General features: G+C 44.5%; 1 protein-coding gene across 1 annotated transcript in view; it reads right to left on the reverse strand.

The window, feature by feature from the left end:
- The window catches only part of utrn (utrophin), a 382,291-nt gene that overhangs the window by 55,871 nt on the left and 310,131 nt on the right, over positions 1 to 16,289 (reverse strand). The window contains 4 exon segments of the mRNA XM_055639965.1: positions 2,120 to 2,183; positions 5,881 to 5,959; positions 9,582 to 9,728; positions 14,792 to 15,060. Of these exon segments, the coding sequence (XP_055495940.1) occupies positions 2,120 to 2,183; positions 5,881 to 5,959; positions 9,582 to 9,728; positions 14,792 to 15,060 (559 nt within the window).

Here is a 16,289-nt window from a genome sequence, read left to right on the forward strand (position 1 = left end):
GCCCTCTCATTATTTAAATAAGTAATAATAGACTTCAGGAAGAATTAACCTCTACAAAACTTGCTAAATAACAAATTCCTCCTGTGAACATAACCTGATGGAATTCAATGTTACCATTGCTTGCTTTTATCAACATCATTGTCATTGTTTCTCATTATCATTTCTGTCTTTTCAACCAGAGGGTGGGAGAAACTTGCTCATTGGTTTCCATTCACCCGACAGGCTTTCTCAAAGAAATAAATTGAATTCTCATTGATCTTTACTTTAGACTGTAGAGATAAAGTGTGGAAACAGGCCCTTCAGCCCACCAGGTCCATGTAGACCAGGGATCACCCCGCATACTAGCACTATCCTACACACCGGGGACAATTTAGTTTAGTTTAGTTTATTGTCACGTGTAATGTAATCATTATTTAGATCCTTAATTTTATTTAGTCAGTTTTGTGATCAAATTTTTTTTTTATCCCCCGATTCCGATCATCTGGAACATTTTGAAATAGTGAGAAAGCCTCTAGAAGCACAAGTGTTACAAGGCCGTTAGGACAGCATGAGAAGGAGCTGAGTATCTGAAGGCTGCAATCATTTTGCTTTTTGCAGCATGTTCCACCACACACAATAACCGTCCAAGTGAGAAGCCATGTAGCTGCAAAAATCTGGTTTTGGACTTTACACATTTGTTCTAGATCTCTCTGCATCTCTCGTCTCCCTCTTCCATGACTCTCAGTCTGAAGAAGGGTCTCAACCCCAAATGTCATCAGATTGCTCCACATTTTTTTGAAGTATTGCCTTTAAGTGTTATGACAGTACTTCCTCCTTGTGAGAAAGGTTATCAGGTAATGTTGACAAAAACACCACAGAATTATTTTCAAAATTATTCAACGTGCTGAAGGTAAATCTGGGAAGTTTATTCCCACTGAATCAAACGTCTTTATCTAAATTAATGCAAGAATGAAGTTGAAATCAGATCTTTCTCAGATGGGTGTCTCTGAAACAAACACTTCATTTGCAGTATTAATGCAAAGATCACAAATTTATTCAGAAAGAGGTTGTGCGTTAAACATGAAAACCGTAAAATACGGGCACAGCTGGTAGTGATGGTGCGTCAATTCCAGTGATCCCGGTTCATTGAATTGAAAGTTACGGCATGGAAACAGGCCCTTTGGCCCACCGAGTCCACGCCAGCCATCAATCACCTGTCCACACTAGTTCCATGTTGTCCTACTTCTGTAGCCACTCCCTACACACCAGGGTCAATTTATAGCAGCCCAATTAACCTACGAATCTGCACATTTTTGGGTTGTTGGAGGAACACCTTTCGGAAACCCATGCAGTCACAGGGAAAACATGCAATCTCCACACAGACAGTACCCACGGTTGGGACTCAAGCTGGGTCTGTGGCGCCGTGAGGCATCAGCTCTACCAGCTGCCCCAATGTGTCAACCGCAAGTTTAGTTACTACTTCTACAGCAGTCTGTGTGGAGTCTCCCAGTGACCAGCTAGCCCAGAGATGCGTGGGTTGTTCAAATAATAGATCATTATAAATCGCTCCGATGAGTGTGCGGGTAGTGGTGGAACCTTGAGGAATCGTTGAGACCCAATAGGATTATAGTTGAATATATTATAGAATAGATTATTGAATTTTGCAATTGCGAAACTGCAAAAAAAATCAATAGGCTGAATGACCTCACGTTATAATGTATGAGATCCTGAATGAATTCAGCACAGACCTCGGTTACTTTGTATGCTGAATAAACACATCTCTTTTGTATTTTGAGTATTATTACATCCAGACTCAAAGATTCCAAGGGATGGTGAAGGGTTAAAGTGAACATTGCAAAACATTGGAACTAGGCAATCCTTACATTGTTTTGGAAGGTAGAAATATATAGTGCAAATGTAACTTGTTCTTTAGTCCCGGCAAAAAGATGGGCAATGAACAATGAGCGTTGAAAAATCCCATCCGGCAAACACTGATATCACAACATTTCACTCGTCTGAGTCCATATCCATGAACCTCCTCTGTAACTTTAACCTGTGGCAATTTACCGCTGTCCATGCCATGTGTAAATCACAGCTCTCTCTCCACCCAGGCAGTCACCATAATGCTACGTAAACTTACTTGATGTAGTACGGCACTTTGTTGTTGTGGGACACAGCTCTCTGCCACGGCAACTGAACAGAAGCTAGAGAAATAGAAAAGATCAAATGTATGTCAATTATAAAAGACGGATTAGAACGCAACTAAAATAAAGGACACAGAGTGCTGGGTTAATTCAGCAGGACATAGACAATAGGTGCAGGAGCAGGCCATTCAGCCCTTCAAACCAGCACCGCCATTCAATGTGAACATGGCTGATCATCCCCAATCAGTACCCCGTTCCTGCCTTCTCCCCATATCCCCTGACTCCGGTATCTTTAAGAGCCCTATCTAGCTCTCTCTTGAAAGCCTCCAGAGAACCTGCCTCCACCGCCCTCTGAGGCAGAGAATTTCACAGACACCAATCTCTGTGAGAAAAAGTGTTTCCTCGCCTCCGTTCTAAATGGCTTACTCCTTATTCTTAAACTGTGGCCCCTGGTTCTGGACTCCCCCAACATCGCGAACATGTTTGCTGCCTCTAGCGTGTCCAAACCCTTAACAATCTTATATGTTTCAATGAGATCTCCTCTCATCCTTCTAAACTCCAGAGTGTACAAGCCCAGCTGCTCCATTCGCTCAGCATATGACAGTCCCGCCATCCCGGGAATTAACCTTGTAAACCTACACTGCACTCCCTCAATAGCAAGAATGACCTTCCTCAAATTAGGGGACCAAAACTGCACACAATACTCCAGGTGTGGTCTCACTAGGGTTCTGTACAACTACAGAAGGACCTCTTTGCTTCTATATTCGATTCCTCTTGTTATAAAGGCCAACATGCCATTTGCTTTCTTCACTGCCCGCTGTACCTGCATGCTTACTTTCATAGTCTGATGCACAAGGACCCCCAGATCCCGTTGTACTTCCCCTTTTCCCAACTTGACGCCATTTAGATAGAATCTGGCTTCCTGTTTTTGCTACCAAAGTGGATAACCTCACATTTATCCGCATTAAACTGCATCTGCCCACTCCCCCAACCTGTTCAAGTCACCCTGTTTTCTCATAGCATTCTCCTCACAGTTCACACTGCCACCCAGCTTTGTGTCATCTGCATCTCTGGAGACCCCTCGGGTCGAAACCCTTCTTCAGGCTGATGGAGAGCGCGGGGAGAGGCAAGACAAAGCGTGGCAGGCAATAGGTTGACACAGACGAGGGGGGCCTTTGATAGGCAAATGATTGGATCCATCTGCCTAACCAACTGTTGGGGTGTAAGTTAACCAAACAGAATATGAGAACTCTTTCCGTTTCCATGTGGCCTCACACTGGCAATGGAGGAGGCCCAGGACAGACAGGTCCGTGTGGGAATGGGAGTCTAAATGGTTAGCAACCAGGGGATCCAGTAGGCCTTGCCGGATTGAGTGCAAGTGTACAATGAAACTGTCGATGAGTCTACACTTTTTCATGCCAATGTACAGGAAGCCCACATCGGGAACAACGGATGGTGCACGGGAACCTCTGCCTCAACAGGAAGGACTGCTGGAATCACTGGGGGGGGGGGGGGGGGGGGGGGGGGGGGGGGGTTATAGTGTCAATGTTATATCCACTGCAGTTGCACTGGAAAGTACCTGGGGAGCTGGTGGTTTGGATGAGTTGCGGAGGGAGCGGTCTATGCAGAAGGTGGAAAGGGGTGGGAGATGTGATTAGTGGTGGGATCATGTTGGAGTATGATGTGTTGGATGCGCCAACTGGTTAGGTGAAAGGTGAGGATGAGGGGGGACTCTATCTTTGTTCTTTCTGGGAGGAGTAGAAGTATGGGACACAAAGATGCGAGTGGGGGATTTACCTATGATGATGGAATGGATGAAACCACGTTCACAAAAAAAAAAGAAATATCCTGGATGTCCTGGAATGGAAATTCTCATATTGGGTCTCATCTTGGGACCAGATGAGGAGGAGACAGAGGAATTGAAAGTGGGGAAGGGCATCTTTGCCAGGGGCAGGGTGGGACGAAGTATAATCCAGATAAATGTGGGGTTTGGTGTGTTTATAGTCGGCGTCAGTCAATAGTCTATCCCCAGTGATGGAGACAGAGAGATCAAGAATGGGGAGAGAGGTGACAGAGATAGTCCAGGTGAATTTGAGGCCAAGGTGAAAGTTAATGTGAAGTTATTGAGATCGATGAATTCTGCACGGGTGCAGGAGGCAGCCCTGACACAGTCGTTGACTGGGCGGTGAAAGAGTTTGATGCAACTGCCAAAAAGACTGGCACTGCTGGGACCCATGTGAGTGGCCGCACCGTTAACTTGGAGCGAGTCAAAAGAAAAATGATGTAGAGCAGCACGAATCGCAGAGGAGGAGCAGAGGAGAACATCTTCAAAATGTAGAAACAAAGAAACAACTAGATGCTGGTTTGTGCTTCGTGGTGTCAATGCAAACTTTTTCTAGTTTACTTTTCAGTTTAGTTTAGATATAGAGCATGAAAACGGGCCCTTCGGCCCACTGGGTCCGCACCGACTAGCGATCACCGCACTTTAACACCATCTGGATGCTTTCAAGAGAGAGCTCTTAAAAATAGCGGAGTCAGGGGATATGGGGAGAAGGCAGGAACAGGGTACTGATTGGGGGCGATCAGCCATGATCACATTGAATGGCGGTGCTGGCTCAAAGGGCCAAATGGCCTCCTCCTGCACCTATTGTCTATCTTTTATTTATTTATTTGTTTGTTTTTTATTAGAAGTAAGCACAATAATATGGTACTATAGATACCTAGTATATATTGGCATGTTACAATTCATGTACAGCTCCTTCTTATTTTTATTTTAACAGTAAAAAGGAGACAGGAAAAGAATAGAAAAGAAATAGACACGTGTGTGATATCAGAAAGTGAGCAAAGGAAAATGAGAAAAGAAAGAAAATGAAGAGAAAAGAAGCAGAGATAGAAAGCAGAAGAATAAAGGAGAGATAGCTATTTGTTATTCTTGACCACCATTTCCCCAGTCCTGAAACGGATTGTTTCTACGTTTGTGTTGCACCATATGCTTCTAAGAAGTCGACAAATGGAGACCAAATTCTTGGAAATTGGTCTACTTTGTCTGTTAGGAGGAATCGCATTTCTTCAAGATGTAGGGTTTCCAACATGTTTGAAATCCACATTTTTAAGCGTTGGTATTGATGTATTTTTCCAAAATGTCAGTATACGTTTTTTTGCCATTATTAAACCATAATTAAAGAATGATTTTATGAAACATATTCAATTTATTCTCGTCTTCCAGTAATCCAAATATAATCAATTCAGTGTTAGGATCAAGTTTTATCTTAAGTAATTTTGTGAAAATTTCAAAGATTTCGCTCCAAAATTTGTGTAATTTTATACAAGAAACAAAAGAGTGTGTTATAGTGGCATTCTGAGATAGACATTTATCACAAATGGGGGAAGTATTTGGGTAGAATTTGTACAGTCTAGTTTTCGAATTGTCTATTGTCTACACGCACTAGGAACAATTTTACATTTATACCAAGCCAATTAACATATACGTCTTTGGAGTGTGGGAGGAATCTGAAAATCTTGGAGAAATCCCACACAGGTCACGGGGAGAACGACAAAATCCATACAGACAGCACCCGTAGTCAGGATCAAATCCGGGACTCTGGCGCCGTACAGCAGCAACGCTACTGCTGTGCCACCCGTGCCGCCAACCAAAGTGAATATCTTTCATGCTTTAGCCTTCAAGCACACTCTACCTGTAACATTATGATATTTAAAATACTTTCCAATATTCTAGATCTCCACACATCTGACTTACTGGAGAGGAAATGTTGTGATGATGGACCAAAGTCACGGTATGCTTCTTGCAACTGATTGATCCGATCCTCGACAGCACCCTGGAATGATAAACAGAGCCAATGTACATTTATTAATGAGTCTCATAGTGACAAAGACATTTTTACAGACATTTTCTCAACAGTGAATTCCCTCTAAATCTAGGGTCTGCTGAAATGTACCATTGCCATGTAATTCACTGTTCATTTAGCCGTTAGGCCCAGTCCTGGTTTGAACTAAGAAAGAACAGTACACAAGATTACAGCTGCTGGGGTGAAGGCTGGAACCTACAGAACAAATAGCTACATGCTGTTCTGGTTTTCTTCTTCTGGGTCAAGGAACAACTTGTTCCTAGTCCCCTGGCAGTGCGACCGGGCGTGTTCCTGGCGAGTGGGGTAAAGCCTCCAGTAGGCCCAGCTTGCCCGCCGGGGAGGGTGGCGGCGGGGATGAAGGGGCAGAGGGTGGGGAGCCGGCATTGGGGAATGGGGGGCCAACGGTGAGGAAGGGGGGCCAACGGTGAGGGGGGGGGGGGGGCGGGGGGAGCTGGCAGGGAGGGAGAGAGGGAGGCCAGGAGTGAGGGGGTGTTGGTGTTATTGGTTAAGGAGAATGTCACGGCAGTGGTCAGAGGTGAAGTTACAAACGGTTCGTCTAGTGAGGCTGTGTGGGTGGAGCTGAGGAACAGAAATGAGTGATCACCTTGTTGGGGGAAATTGAGGCTTTGGTCAAGAGTAAGAAGGAGGCATGAGACAGATTTAGGCAGCTGGGATCAAGTATAATCTTGGAGGAGTTTCGGGAGCTAAGGAGCAAGCTAAAAAAGGAAATGAGAAAGGCAAAAAGGAACCAGGAGAATACTCTGGCAGATAGCAAGAGATTTTATCAAGGGGTAACAAGAGAGAGAGAGTGGGACCCCTCAGGAATCAAAGTGGTGTGTGGAGACACATGAAAGGGGAAAGATTTAATAAGCACCTAAGGGGCAACTTATTCACATAAAGGGAGATGGATACATGGAACGAGCTGCCAGAGGAGGTACTATCATAACATTGAATAGACACGGACGTACATGGATAGGAAGGGCTGTGAAGAATATGGGCCAAATGCAGGCAGGTGGGCCTAGTGTAGATGGGGCATCTTGGTCAGCATTGACACGTTGGGCTGAAGGGCCTGTTTCTGGGCTGAATGACTATGACCTTAAGTCCTTTCATCATTGATTGGAATGAATTCATTGATTGAGCCTCTAGTAGAGAACTGTAAACATTCATTACCTTCTGAGTGAAGACATACCTCCACAAGTGAGTTTTTTTAGCTTGTAACTAGCTATACAGGCAAGTGAGTGCTGGAGGATATGGAGGAGAAAGCCTTTAAAAAGGTGCTACACAAGAGGTTGGGAGGCTATAATTAGTGGGATGGTGTTAGAATTTTTTCTTGATGTTAACAATCCATGTAAATGATTTGAATGAAGGGACCATGTATATTATATCCAAGTTTGCTGATAATCCAGGCTGGATAGAAGTGTGTATTGTGCAGCGGATGCGGTAGCTTTAAAGGTGATATCAAAATTATGGAACAAAAGACAGCATCACAGAACGCTTTCCCAAACAGTGCAAAGCTGAAAGGCACCCGAGTGTCCTTGTACAAGAACGATTGAGATGTTAATGGCCCGATTCATCAGCTAATTCGGAACGACATGACGACCTTTCATACAACAGAGCTGAAAAGAAAGGTGAAGCTGGAATTTTCTCTACAGATCTCACCTTCTTACCCAAGGAATGATGAAATGGCAAAGGATTGACGGCAACAAGGGTGCACCTATTGATTCCTAGAATTCACTTTTCTCTTTGAGGAGAAATTAAGCAGTGTGGACTTGTGCACTTTGCAGTTTAGAAGAGTGAGAGGTGATCCTGTACATTGGATATAATTCTCTCAGGGTTTGATAGGGTAGCTGCATGGATGATGCTTCTTTTGGCTGGGATGGTCGGAGGCAGGAGTTAGGTTCAACCAAAGGAGGGATGAGAAGAAACTACTGCACACAGTATTGTTCTTTGGCTTAATCTAAGAGGGCAGGGAAGTTCATGTGGTGACTGTAATCAAGGCAGATGTCAATGATTTTTTGGGGATATTATTAGAATTAAGGGCCTGTCCCACTTACGGGATTTTTTCGGCGACTTGCCGGCACCCGTCATAATCGCAGCAGGTTGCTGAAAATCCAGCCGCGACCAGAAAAAGGTCCGAAAATTTTCAACATGTTGAAAATCCAGCGGCAAACAGAAAAAGGTTCGACTCTTTGGGCGACTACTCATGACCATACAGGCATCACCCCTGTCGCCTGTATGGCCGTGAGTGGTCGCCCAAAGAGGCGTATTTTCTGCTCGCCGCTGGATTTTCAACACGTTGAACATTTTCGGCGACCTGCTGCGACTATGACGGGTGCCGGCAAGTCGCCGAAAAAAATCGCGTAAGTGGGACAGGCCCTTTAGGGATATGTGGTCACGACAACAAAGTGGTGGTGCGGTAAATGATCAGAGATGATTTTTCTGGGTCAAGGCAAAGGGCCTAATGGTCTACTCCTGCAACAAGTTAATATATAATATTCATGCATTAAATTAATTGTAGTTATTATCTGGTGACTTCCAGGCAGATACATTGCTCATTAAGCAATTAGGTTTCAAATGAATGTATGAGCTTACGTTGCTTACATGCAATTAGTAAGTGGTAGATCTGAGCATCAAGGTGAAGTATGATCAGAATACAAAGCAATGGGAAAGCGTCAAGGACACTGAATCCTCAGATTTATGAAACAAATCTTGCCTGATTATTATGGCTCTGAAATTGATCAACAAGAAACTCAAACAAAAATGCTTAAAAGTCATTAAAGATGTAATCTTCTGTTTGAAATGGTGTTATAAATTTCACTTCTGTTCATTTTCCAAAGCTGATGATTCATGGGTGGCTGTGATTTGAAGGATGAAACGAACTTCTTAATTCTTTGTATGGGTAGTGTTAAGGTACATTCATGGCAATACCCAATACGCACACATGCATCACTTCCAACCAAAATTTTGAATAGAAACCAAGGATTAATTAGAATAAGGAAAATGTTTTGTTTAGTTTTGAGATACAGCGCCCTTTGGCCCACTGAGTTTGCACCTACCAGCAATCCCTATACACACTGGGGAGATTTTTTTTAAACATTTGCACCAAGCCAATTAACCTACAACCTGTACGTATTTGGAGCGTGGGAGGAAACCGAAAATCTCGGAGAAAACCCATGGAGATCACGGTGAGAGCGTACAAACTCCGCACAGACAGCACCTTTAGCCAGGATCGAACTCGGGTCTCTGGCGCTGTGAGGCTGCAGCTCTACCGCTACGCCACCACAAGTTGGAAACTTATCAGTGCCAAATGTCACAATGAACAAATTTTGCACACCAGGTTTTAGGTTGGGCCCAGTCTGAAGAAGGCTCTCAACCTGAAACATTGTCCGTCCGTTCCTTCCACAGGTGCTGCCTGACTCGCTGAGTGACTCCAGCAATTTGTATTTTGATCAAGATTATAGTATTTGCTGTTGCGTTTGTCTCCAGATATAATTTGGTTATTCGTTGCCATAGAGTTAAATTGTCGCAGATTTTACTTCAATACTGAATTGATCCCAGAAGTGGATCCCTTGTCCTTGTGTTCCATTCTTACCTGTAGCAGTTTCCACCGCATATTTAGGTCCTCAAGCTGGTTAGAACTCTTTGGAGATAAAGTGACATCAGGCGGAGATAACTGATCAGCCAGGTCATTTACTGTTTTGACTTCTTGCTTCATTGGAGCAATTTCCTCTTTAAAAGCCTAATGGAGAGCATGGAAAAAAGTCTCAGAATTCTCGAAAGAAGCTTAAAAAAGTAACTGCCTTATAATCTGCACCTTAGTGTGAATTACAACCTGTTGAGACATCACTCTAATATACAATTATAATATTATTGATTGCTGGACTCAGGATTGCTAGCTGAGCCGTGTGCAAATTGGCGAAGAGTTGAGAGGGTTAGAGCGTTGAACATGTGGCTCAAAGACTGGTGTGGGAGAAGTGGGGTTGAGCTTGTGGGACATCGGCACCAGTGTTAGGGAAGGAGGGAACTGTTCTGATGGGACGGACTCCACTTGAAGCCGACTGGGACCAGACTCCTGGCAAAGCCTATAACCAGGGCCGTAGATAGAGCTTGAAACTAAACAGTGGGGGCTGGGGCAACATATTGGAAGTGTAACGGTGGAGTAAAAGGGAAAGAGAGTACAGGAAGTATGACTCCACAATTAACGGGCAGGAAGTTTAAGAAGAGGTGAGAGAGTGAAGTCGGGTAAAATCGGGATAGGAGTGAGAGGGGAGGTGAATACCAAATTAAAGGTGTTGTATTTGAATGCACGCTGTATAAGGAACATAGTGGATGAGCTTGTGGCACAGTTAGACATTGGTAGGTGTGATGTTGTGGGAATTACAGAGACGTGGCTGCAAGAGGATCGGAGCTGGGAGCTGAATCTTCAAGGTTATACGTCCTATTGGAAAGACAGACAGGTGGGCAGAGGGGGTGGGGTAGCTCTGTTAGTAAGGAATTAAATTTAGTCCTTAGTGAGGGGTGACATGGGATCAGAAGTTGAAGAGTCATTGTGGATAGAGCTGAGAAATTTATACAGGGAAAAAGACCCTAATGGGAGTTATTTACTGGCTCCCAAACAGTAGCCAGGATATAGGATTCAAGTTACATCAGCGTGTAAGAAAGGCAAGGCTACGGTGGTCATTGGAGATTTCAATATGTAGGTAGACTGGGTAAATCAGGTTGGAACTGGACACCCTGAGATGGAATTTGTAGAGTGCCTCTGTGATGGATTCTTAGAGAAACTTGTAGTGGAGCCTACCAGGGAAAAGGCAATTCTGGATTTAGTGTTGTGTAATGAACCGGATTTGATGAGGGAGCTCAAGGTACAGGAGCCATTAGGAGGTAGCGATCACAATATGATAAGTTTTAATCTGCAATTTGAGAGGTAGAAGGTGAAATCGGATGTGTCAGTATTACAGCTGAGCAAAGGGGACTACAGAGGCATGAGGGAGGAGCTGGCCAAAGTTGACTGGAAAGGCACCCTAGCAGGGATGAAAGTGGAACAGCAATGGTAAGAATTTCTGGGAATAATCCGGTAGATGCAGGATCTTTTCATTTCAACGAGGAAGAAAGATTCTAGGGGAAGAGTGAGGTGACCGTGGCTGACAAGGGAAGTCAAGGACAGTATAAAACTAAAAGAGATGCATTTATCCTATAAGCCAGAGGATTGGGAAGCATTCAAAGAACAACAGAGAGAGGGTAAGTAAAAAGGCAATACGGGGAGAACAGATGAAATACGAAGATAAAAGAGGATAGCAAGAGTTTCTTCAGTTATATAAAGAGTAAGAAAGAGGCAAGAGTGGACGATGGACTGCTGGCAGAGGAGTTTGAATCAGTCTTCACAGTGGAAGACTCCAGCAACGTGCCTGAAATTCAAGAGAGTCAGGGGGTGGAAGTTAGTGGAGTGGCTATTACTAGGGAGAAGCTGCTTGGGAAGCTGAAAGGGCTGAAGGTGGATAAGTCACCTGGACCAGATGGACTGCACCCTAGGGTTCTGAAAGAGGTGGCTTTAGAGATTGTGGACGCATTGATAGTGATATTTGAAGAATCACTAAAGTCAAGAGTGGTCCCAGATGATCGGAAAATTGCCAATATTACAAAGAGTGGCAATAAAGGGGGCTTTCTCTGGTTGGATGCCAGTGACTAGCGGAGTTCCGCAGGGCTCGGTGCTGGGGCCGCTACTCTTCACGTTGTATATTAATGGTTTGGACAAGGGGATTGAAGGCTTTGTGGCCAAGTTTGCGGATGATACGAAAATAGGAGGAGGGGCAGGTAGTGTAGAGCAAGTAGGGGCTCTGCAGAAGGACTTGGACAGACTGTGGGCTGCACGATTCTTAACTAATGGTAATTGCAAGATTGAGGATAGTTGGTCATCAGGATAAGAAGAGAGTTCAAAAGCTTCATAAATCATATTCCCATGAGATCATCATTGCTTCAGGTCTTCCACAAGACAGATGCTAATATTATGAGATTGATTAATTGATTGATTAACCTGCATAAATAAAGGTTAACCTATGATGAGCATTTGATGGCACTGGACCTGTACTCGCTGGAGTTTAGAAGAATGGGGGGGGGGGGGGCTCATTGAAACTTACCGAATAGTGAAAGGCTTGGATAGAGTGGATGTGGAGAGGATGTTTCCACTAGTGGGAGAGTCTAGGGAATAGAGGTCATAGCCTCAGAATGAAAGGACGTTCCTTTAGGAAGGAGATGCGAAGGAATTTCTTTTGTGAAAAGGGTGGTGAATCTGTGGAATTCTTTGCCACAGAAGGCTGTGGAGGCCAAGTCAATGGATGGAGATAGATAGATTCTTGATTAATACAGGTGTCAGGGGTTAAGGGGACAAGGCAGGAGAATGGGCTTAGGAGGGAGAGATAGATCAGCCATGATTGAATGGCAGAGTAGACTTGATGGGCCGGATGGCCTAATTCTGCCCCTATTCCTTATGATCTTATGACATATTTTAGCATTGTGCTTCCTCTCAATTCTCAATAATTTCCATTAAGTGCTGTACCTGTTCTATCATCCAGAAAGAGTTAATTTTCTGCCCAAACTCCATTCCCCCAGCACCTTACTCTCCTGAAGATACTTCAATACTTGGATGAAATCTCCTTATCCTAATTGACTGAAGGGTGCCAAAAACATTGGAAATATAACGTTGTGCCAATTGGGATCAACTCATTCAGAAACAAAACAACATAATACATAAAACTGGATTTATCTTGTGTTGTTGAGCTGGGTAGTGTTCAAAAAGTTAACCTGCGTGGTAACCCAGGTGCAAAAATACACATTCAAAATAAAACTGCTGAAGTTCCAATCCCAATTCTGAATTCTTAGTTTAGAAACAGGCCCTTCAGCCCACCAAGTCCACACCGACCAGCGATCCCCTCACACTAATAATATCCTACACTAGGCCAAGTTTCATGTTTACATCAAGACAATTAACCTACAAATCTGCACGTCTTTGGAGTGTGGGAGGAAACCAAAGTTCACGGGGAGAACGTACAAACAAGTACCCGTAGCCAGGATCGAACCCCGGGCCTCTGGTGCTGCAAGGCAGCAACTCTACTGCTGTGCCAACCCAAGATACCCCTTCAATATTATTCCTACGCATAGCCCTCTAAACCATGTACCTGTTCAAATATATTTTAAATGTTGTTATATTACCAACATTAACTACCTCCTCTGGCAGCACCATATACGGATGACCCTCTGTATGAAAAAGTTGCCCCTCTGGTTCCTATTAAATCTTTTCCCACTCACCGTAAACCTATATATTCTGGTTCTTGATTCCCCTACTCAGGGTAAAAGACAGCATCTACGCTATCTATTCCCATCATGATATTATTCACCGCAGGTCATGGGGAGAATGTATATACTCCATACAGACAGCGGCCGGAGTTGTAAAGGCAGCAACTCTACCGCTGCGCCACTGTGACACCACTCTTCACTTCCCAGGGCCCTGCCATTCACTGTGAATATTCTGCCCTGGTTTGACTTCCCAAAATGCAATACCTCACATTTATCCACATTAAACTCCATGAAGCCCACTTGCCCAACTAATCAAGATCCCGCTGTAATTTTCTACAATGCTACCCACTGAAATGAGTCTGAAGACGGGTCTCGACCCGAAACGTCACCCATTCCTTCTCTCCAGAGATGCTGCCTGACCCGCTGAGTTACTCCAGCATTGTGTGTCTACCTACAATCCCATCCACTTTAGTGTCATCTGCAAATTTCTTAATCAATGACATTGCATTCTCATCCAAGCCATTGATATAAACCACAAATAGCAATGGGCCAACATCGATTAACACCTACCTAGTGGGTGGGCGGCGCGACTCTCGTCGCAGCGGCCTCTGCAGTCCGTCTGTCTTTTTATTATTTTTTGTCTTGTTTGAATGTAGTTTTGTTTTTTTTTTTAATTGGGTATGATGTGTGTGGGGGGCGGGGGGTGGGGAAACTTTTAAAATGTTTTCCCTGTAAGGAGAACCCGACCTTTTCGCTGTCGGGTCTCCGTTGTCGTTGGGGCCGAGCACCGTGGAGCGGCCTCCAGCAGGAACGACCTGGGGCTCCAGTCGCGGAGCCTGCGGACCTACTTACCATCGTGGAGCTGGCCGAGTTCGGAGCGGGTGTAGCGGGTGGTGGCGCGCGGCTGTGACCTGACCCCGCAGATTCGGAGGCTTACCGCAGGTCTGGTAGACAGTAACACCGGGAGCCCGCGGGTCCCTGCTGGGAGACCGCTTTTCGGGGCTTCTGCAACGGCGACTTCTCCCGCCCGAGTTGCGGGGTTGAAGAGTACCTGGAGTACATCACCGCCCGCCGCGGCTTTGAATGGCTGTGGGACTTTGCTAGCGCCCGCCGCGGGCTCCAACAACAAGACCCGGAGCGTGGCTTTGTATCACCCGGCGCGGCTTTAATGATCACGGGACACTTACCATCGCCCGCCGGGGACTTTGTCTCTGACATCGGGAGGAGAATGGGAAGTGCAGGGGAGAGATAAGTCTTTGCCTTCCATCACAGCGAGGAGGTGATGCGCTGGGATGGATGTTTGTGTAAATTGTGTTGTGTCTTGGTCTTTTCCTTGTGTGTATGACTGCAGAAACCAAATTTTGTTTGAACCTCAATGAGGTTCAAATGACAACAAATATATTGTATTGTATTGTATTGATTACACCAGGCACATCACACCAGCTCTGTTGAACAGCACACCTGTTCAGTTTAGAGATACTCATAAAGACAGAATAATCTGAATTCACTTACTGTAATTTTGTCAATGTGATCTTGCAAAGAATCAATAAGCAGGTCTCCTACAGGTTGCCAGTCATTGCGGACGCTTTCAGCTGTTACCACATGGGCTTCAAGGCCGTCCATAGCTGTCTGCAGTTCCTGTAGTTTCCCCAGGGCCGTTTCTACCTGCTTCTGCCAGCTGCTTGCATGAATCTTCAGCTGCTCCCAATTGGCCTTCACTTCTGTTGACTGTTTCCGCACCACTTTAGCAATCCTCTGTGCTTTCTCTTCGGGGGTCGGCTCTGGAATTGTACAGATGTAATTGCTTGTCAGCTTTCTACCGCATAAATTCTTTTAATACAATGACCACTTTCTTAACGTCAAAGATCCTTCAAAAGTCTTTTGGCCCCTTCTAGGGAAGAGGATAAGTCACAGACATTTTGAAAGACACAAAGGCAACCATATAAATAGCAAGTACGAGAAGTTAAATTTTAGTTTTCATTTGGTGAGGAAAGGGATCTCCAAAGCAGTTGAAGATACAGTGCCCTCCATAACGTTTGGGACAAAGACCCATCATTTATTTATTTGCCTCTGTACTCTATAATTTGAGATTTGTAATAGAAAGAATCATGTGGTTAAAGTGCACATTGTCAGATTTTATTAAAGGCCATTTTTATACATTTTGGTTTCACCATGTAGAAATTACAGCTGTGTTTATACATAGTCCCCCCATTTCAGGGCACCATAATGTTTGGTACACATGGCTTCACAGGTGTTTGTAATTGCTCAGGTGTGTTTAATTGCCTCCTTAATGCAGGTATAAGAGAGCTCTCAGCACCTAGTCTTTCCTCCAGTCTTTCCATCACCTTTGGAAACTTTTATTGCTGTTTATCACCATGAGGACCAAAGTTGTGCCAATGAAAGACAAAGAAGCCATTATGCGACTGAGACAAGAATAAAACTGTTAGAAACAACAGCCAAACCTTAGGCTTGCCAAAATCAACTGTTTGGAATATCATTAGGAAGAAAGAGAGCACTGGTGAGCTTACTAATCACAAAGGGACTGGCAGGCCAAGGAAGACCTCCACAGCTGATGACAGAAGAATTCTCTCTATAATAAAGAAAAATCCCCAAACACCTGTCCGACAGATCAGATAAACTCTTCAGGAGTCAGGTGTGGATTTGTCAATGACCACTGTCTGCAAAAGACTTCATGAACAGAAATACAGAGGCTACACTGCAAGATGCAAACCACTGGTTAGCTGCAAAAATAGGATGGCCGGGTTACAGTTTGCCAAGAAGTACTTAAAAGAGCAACCACAGTTCTGGTAAAAGGTCTTTTGGACAGATGAGACGAAGATTAATTTATATCAGAGTGATGGCAAGAGCAAAGTATGGAGGAGAGAAGGAACTGCCCAAGATCCAAAGCATACCACCTCATCTGTGAAACACAGTGGTGCGGTGTTATAGACAATAGAGAATAGGTGCAGGAGTAGGCCATTCGGCCCTTTGAGCCAGCACCGCCATTCAA

The sequence above is a fragment of the Leucoraja erinacea genome, chromosome 8, assembly GCF_028641065.1.
Source record: "Leucoraja erinacea ecotype New England chromosome 8, Leri_hhj_1, whole genome shotgun sequence".
NCBI lineage: Eukaryota > Metazoa > Chordata > Chondrichthyes > Rajiformes > Rajidae > Leucoraja > Leucoraja erinaceus.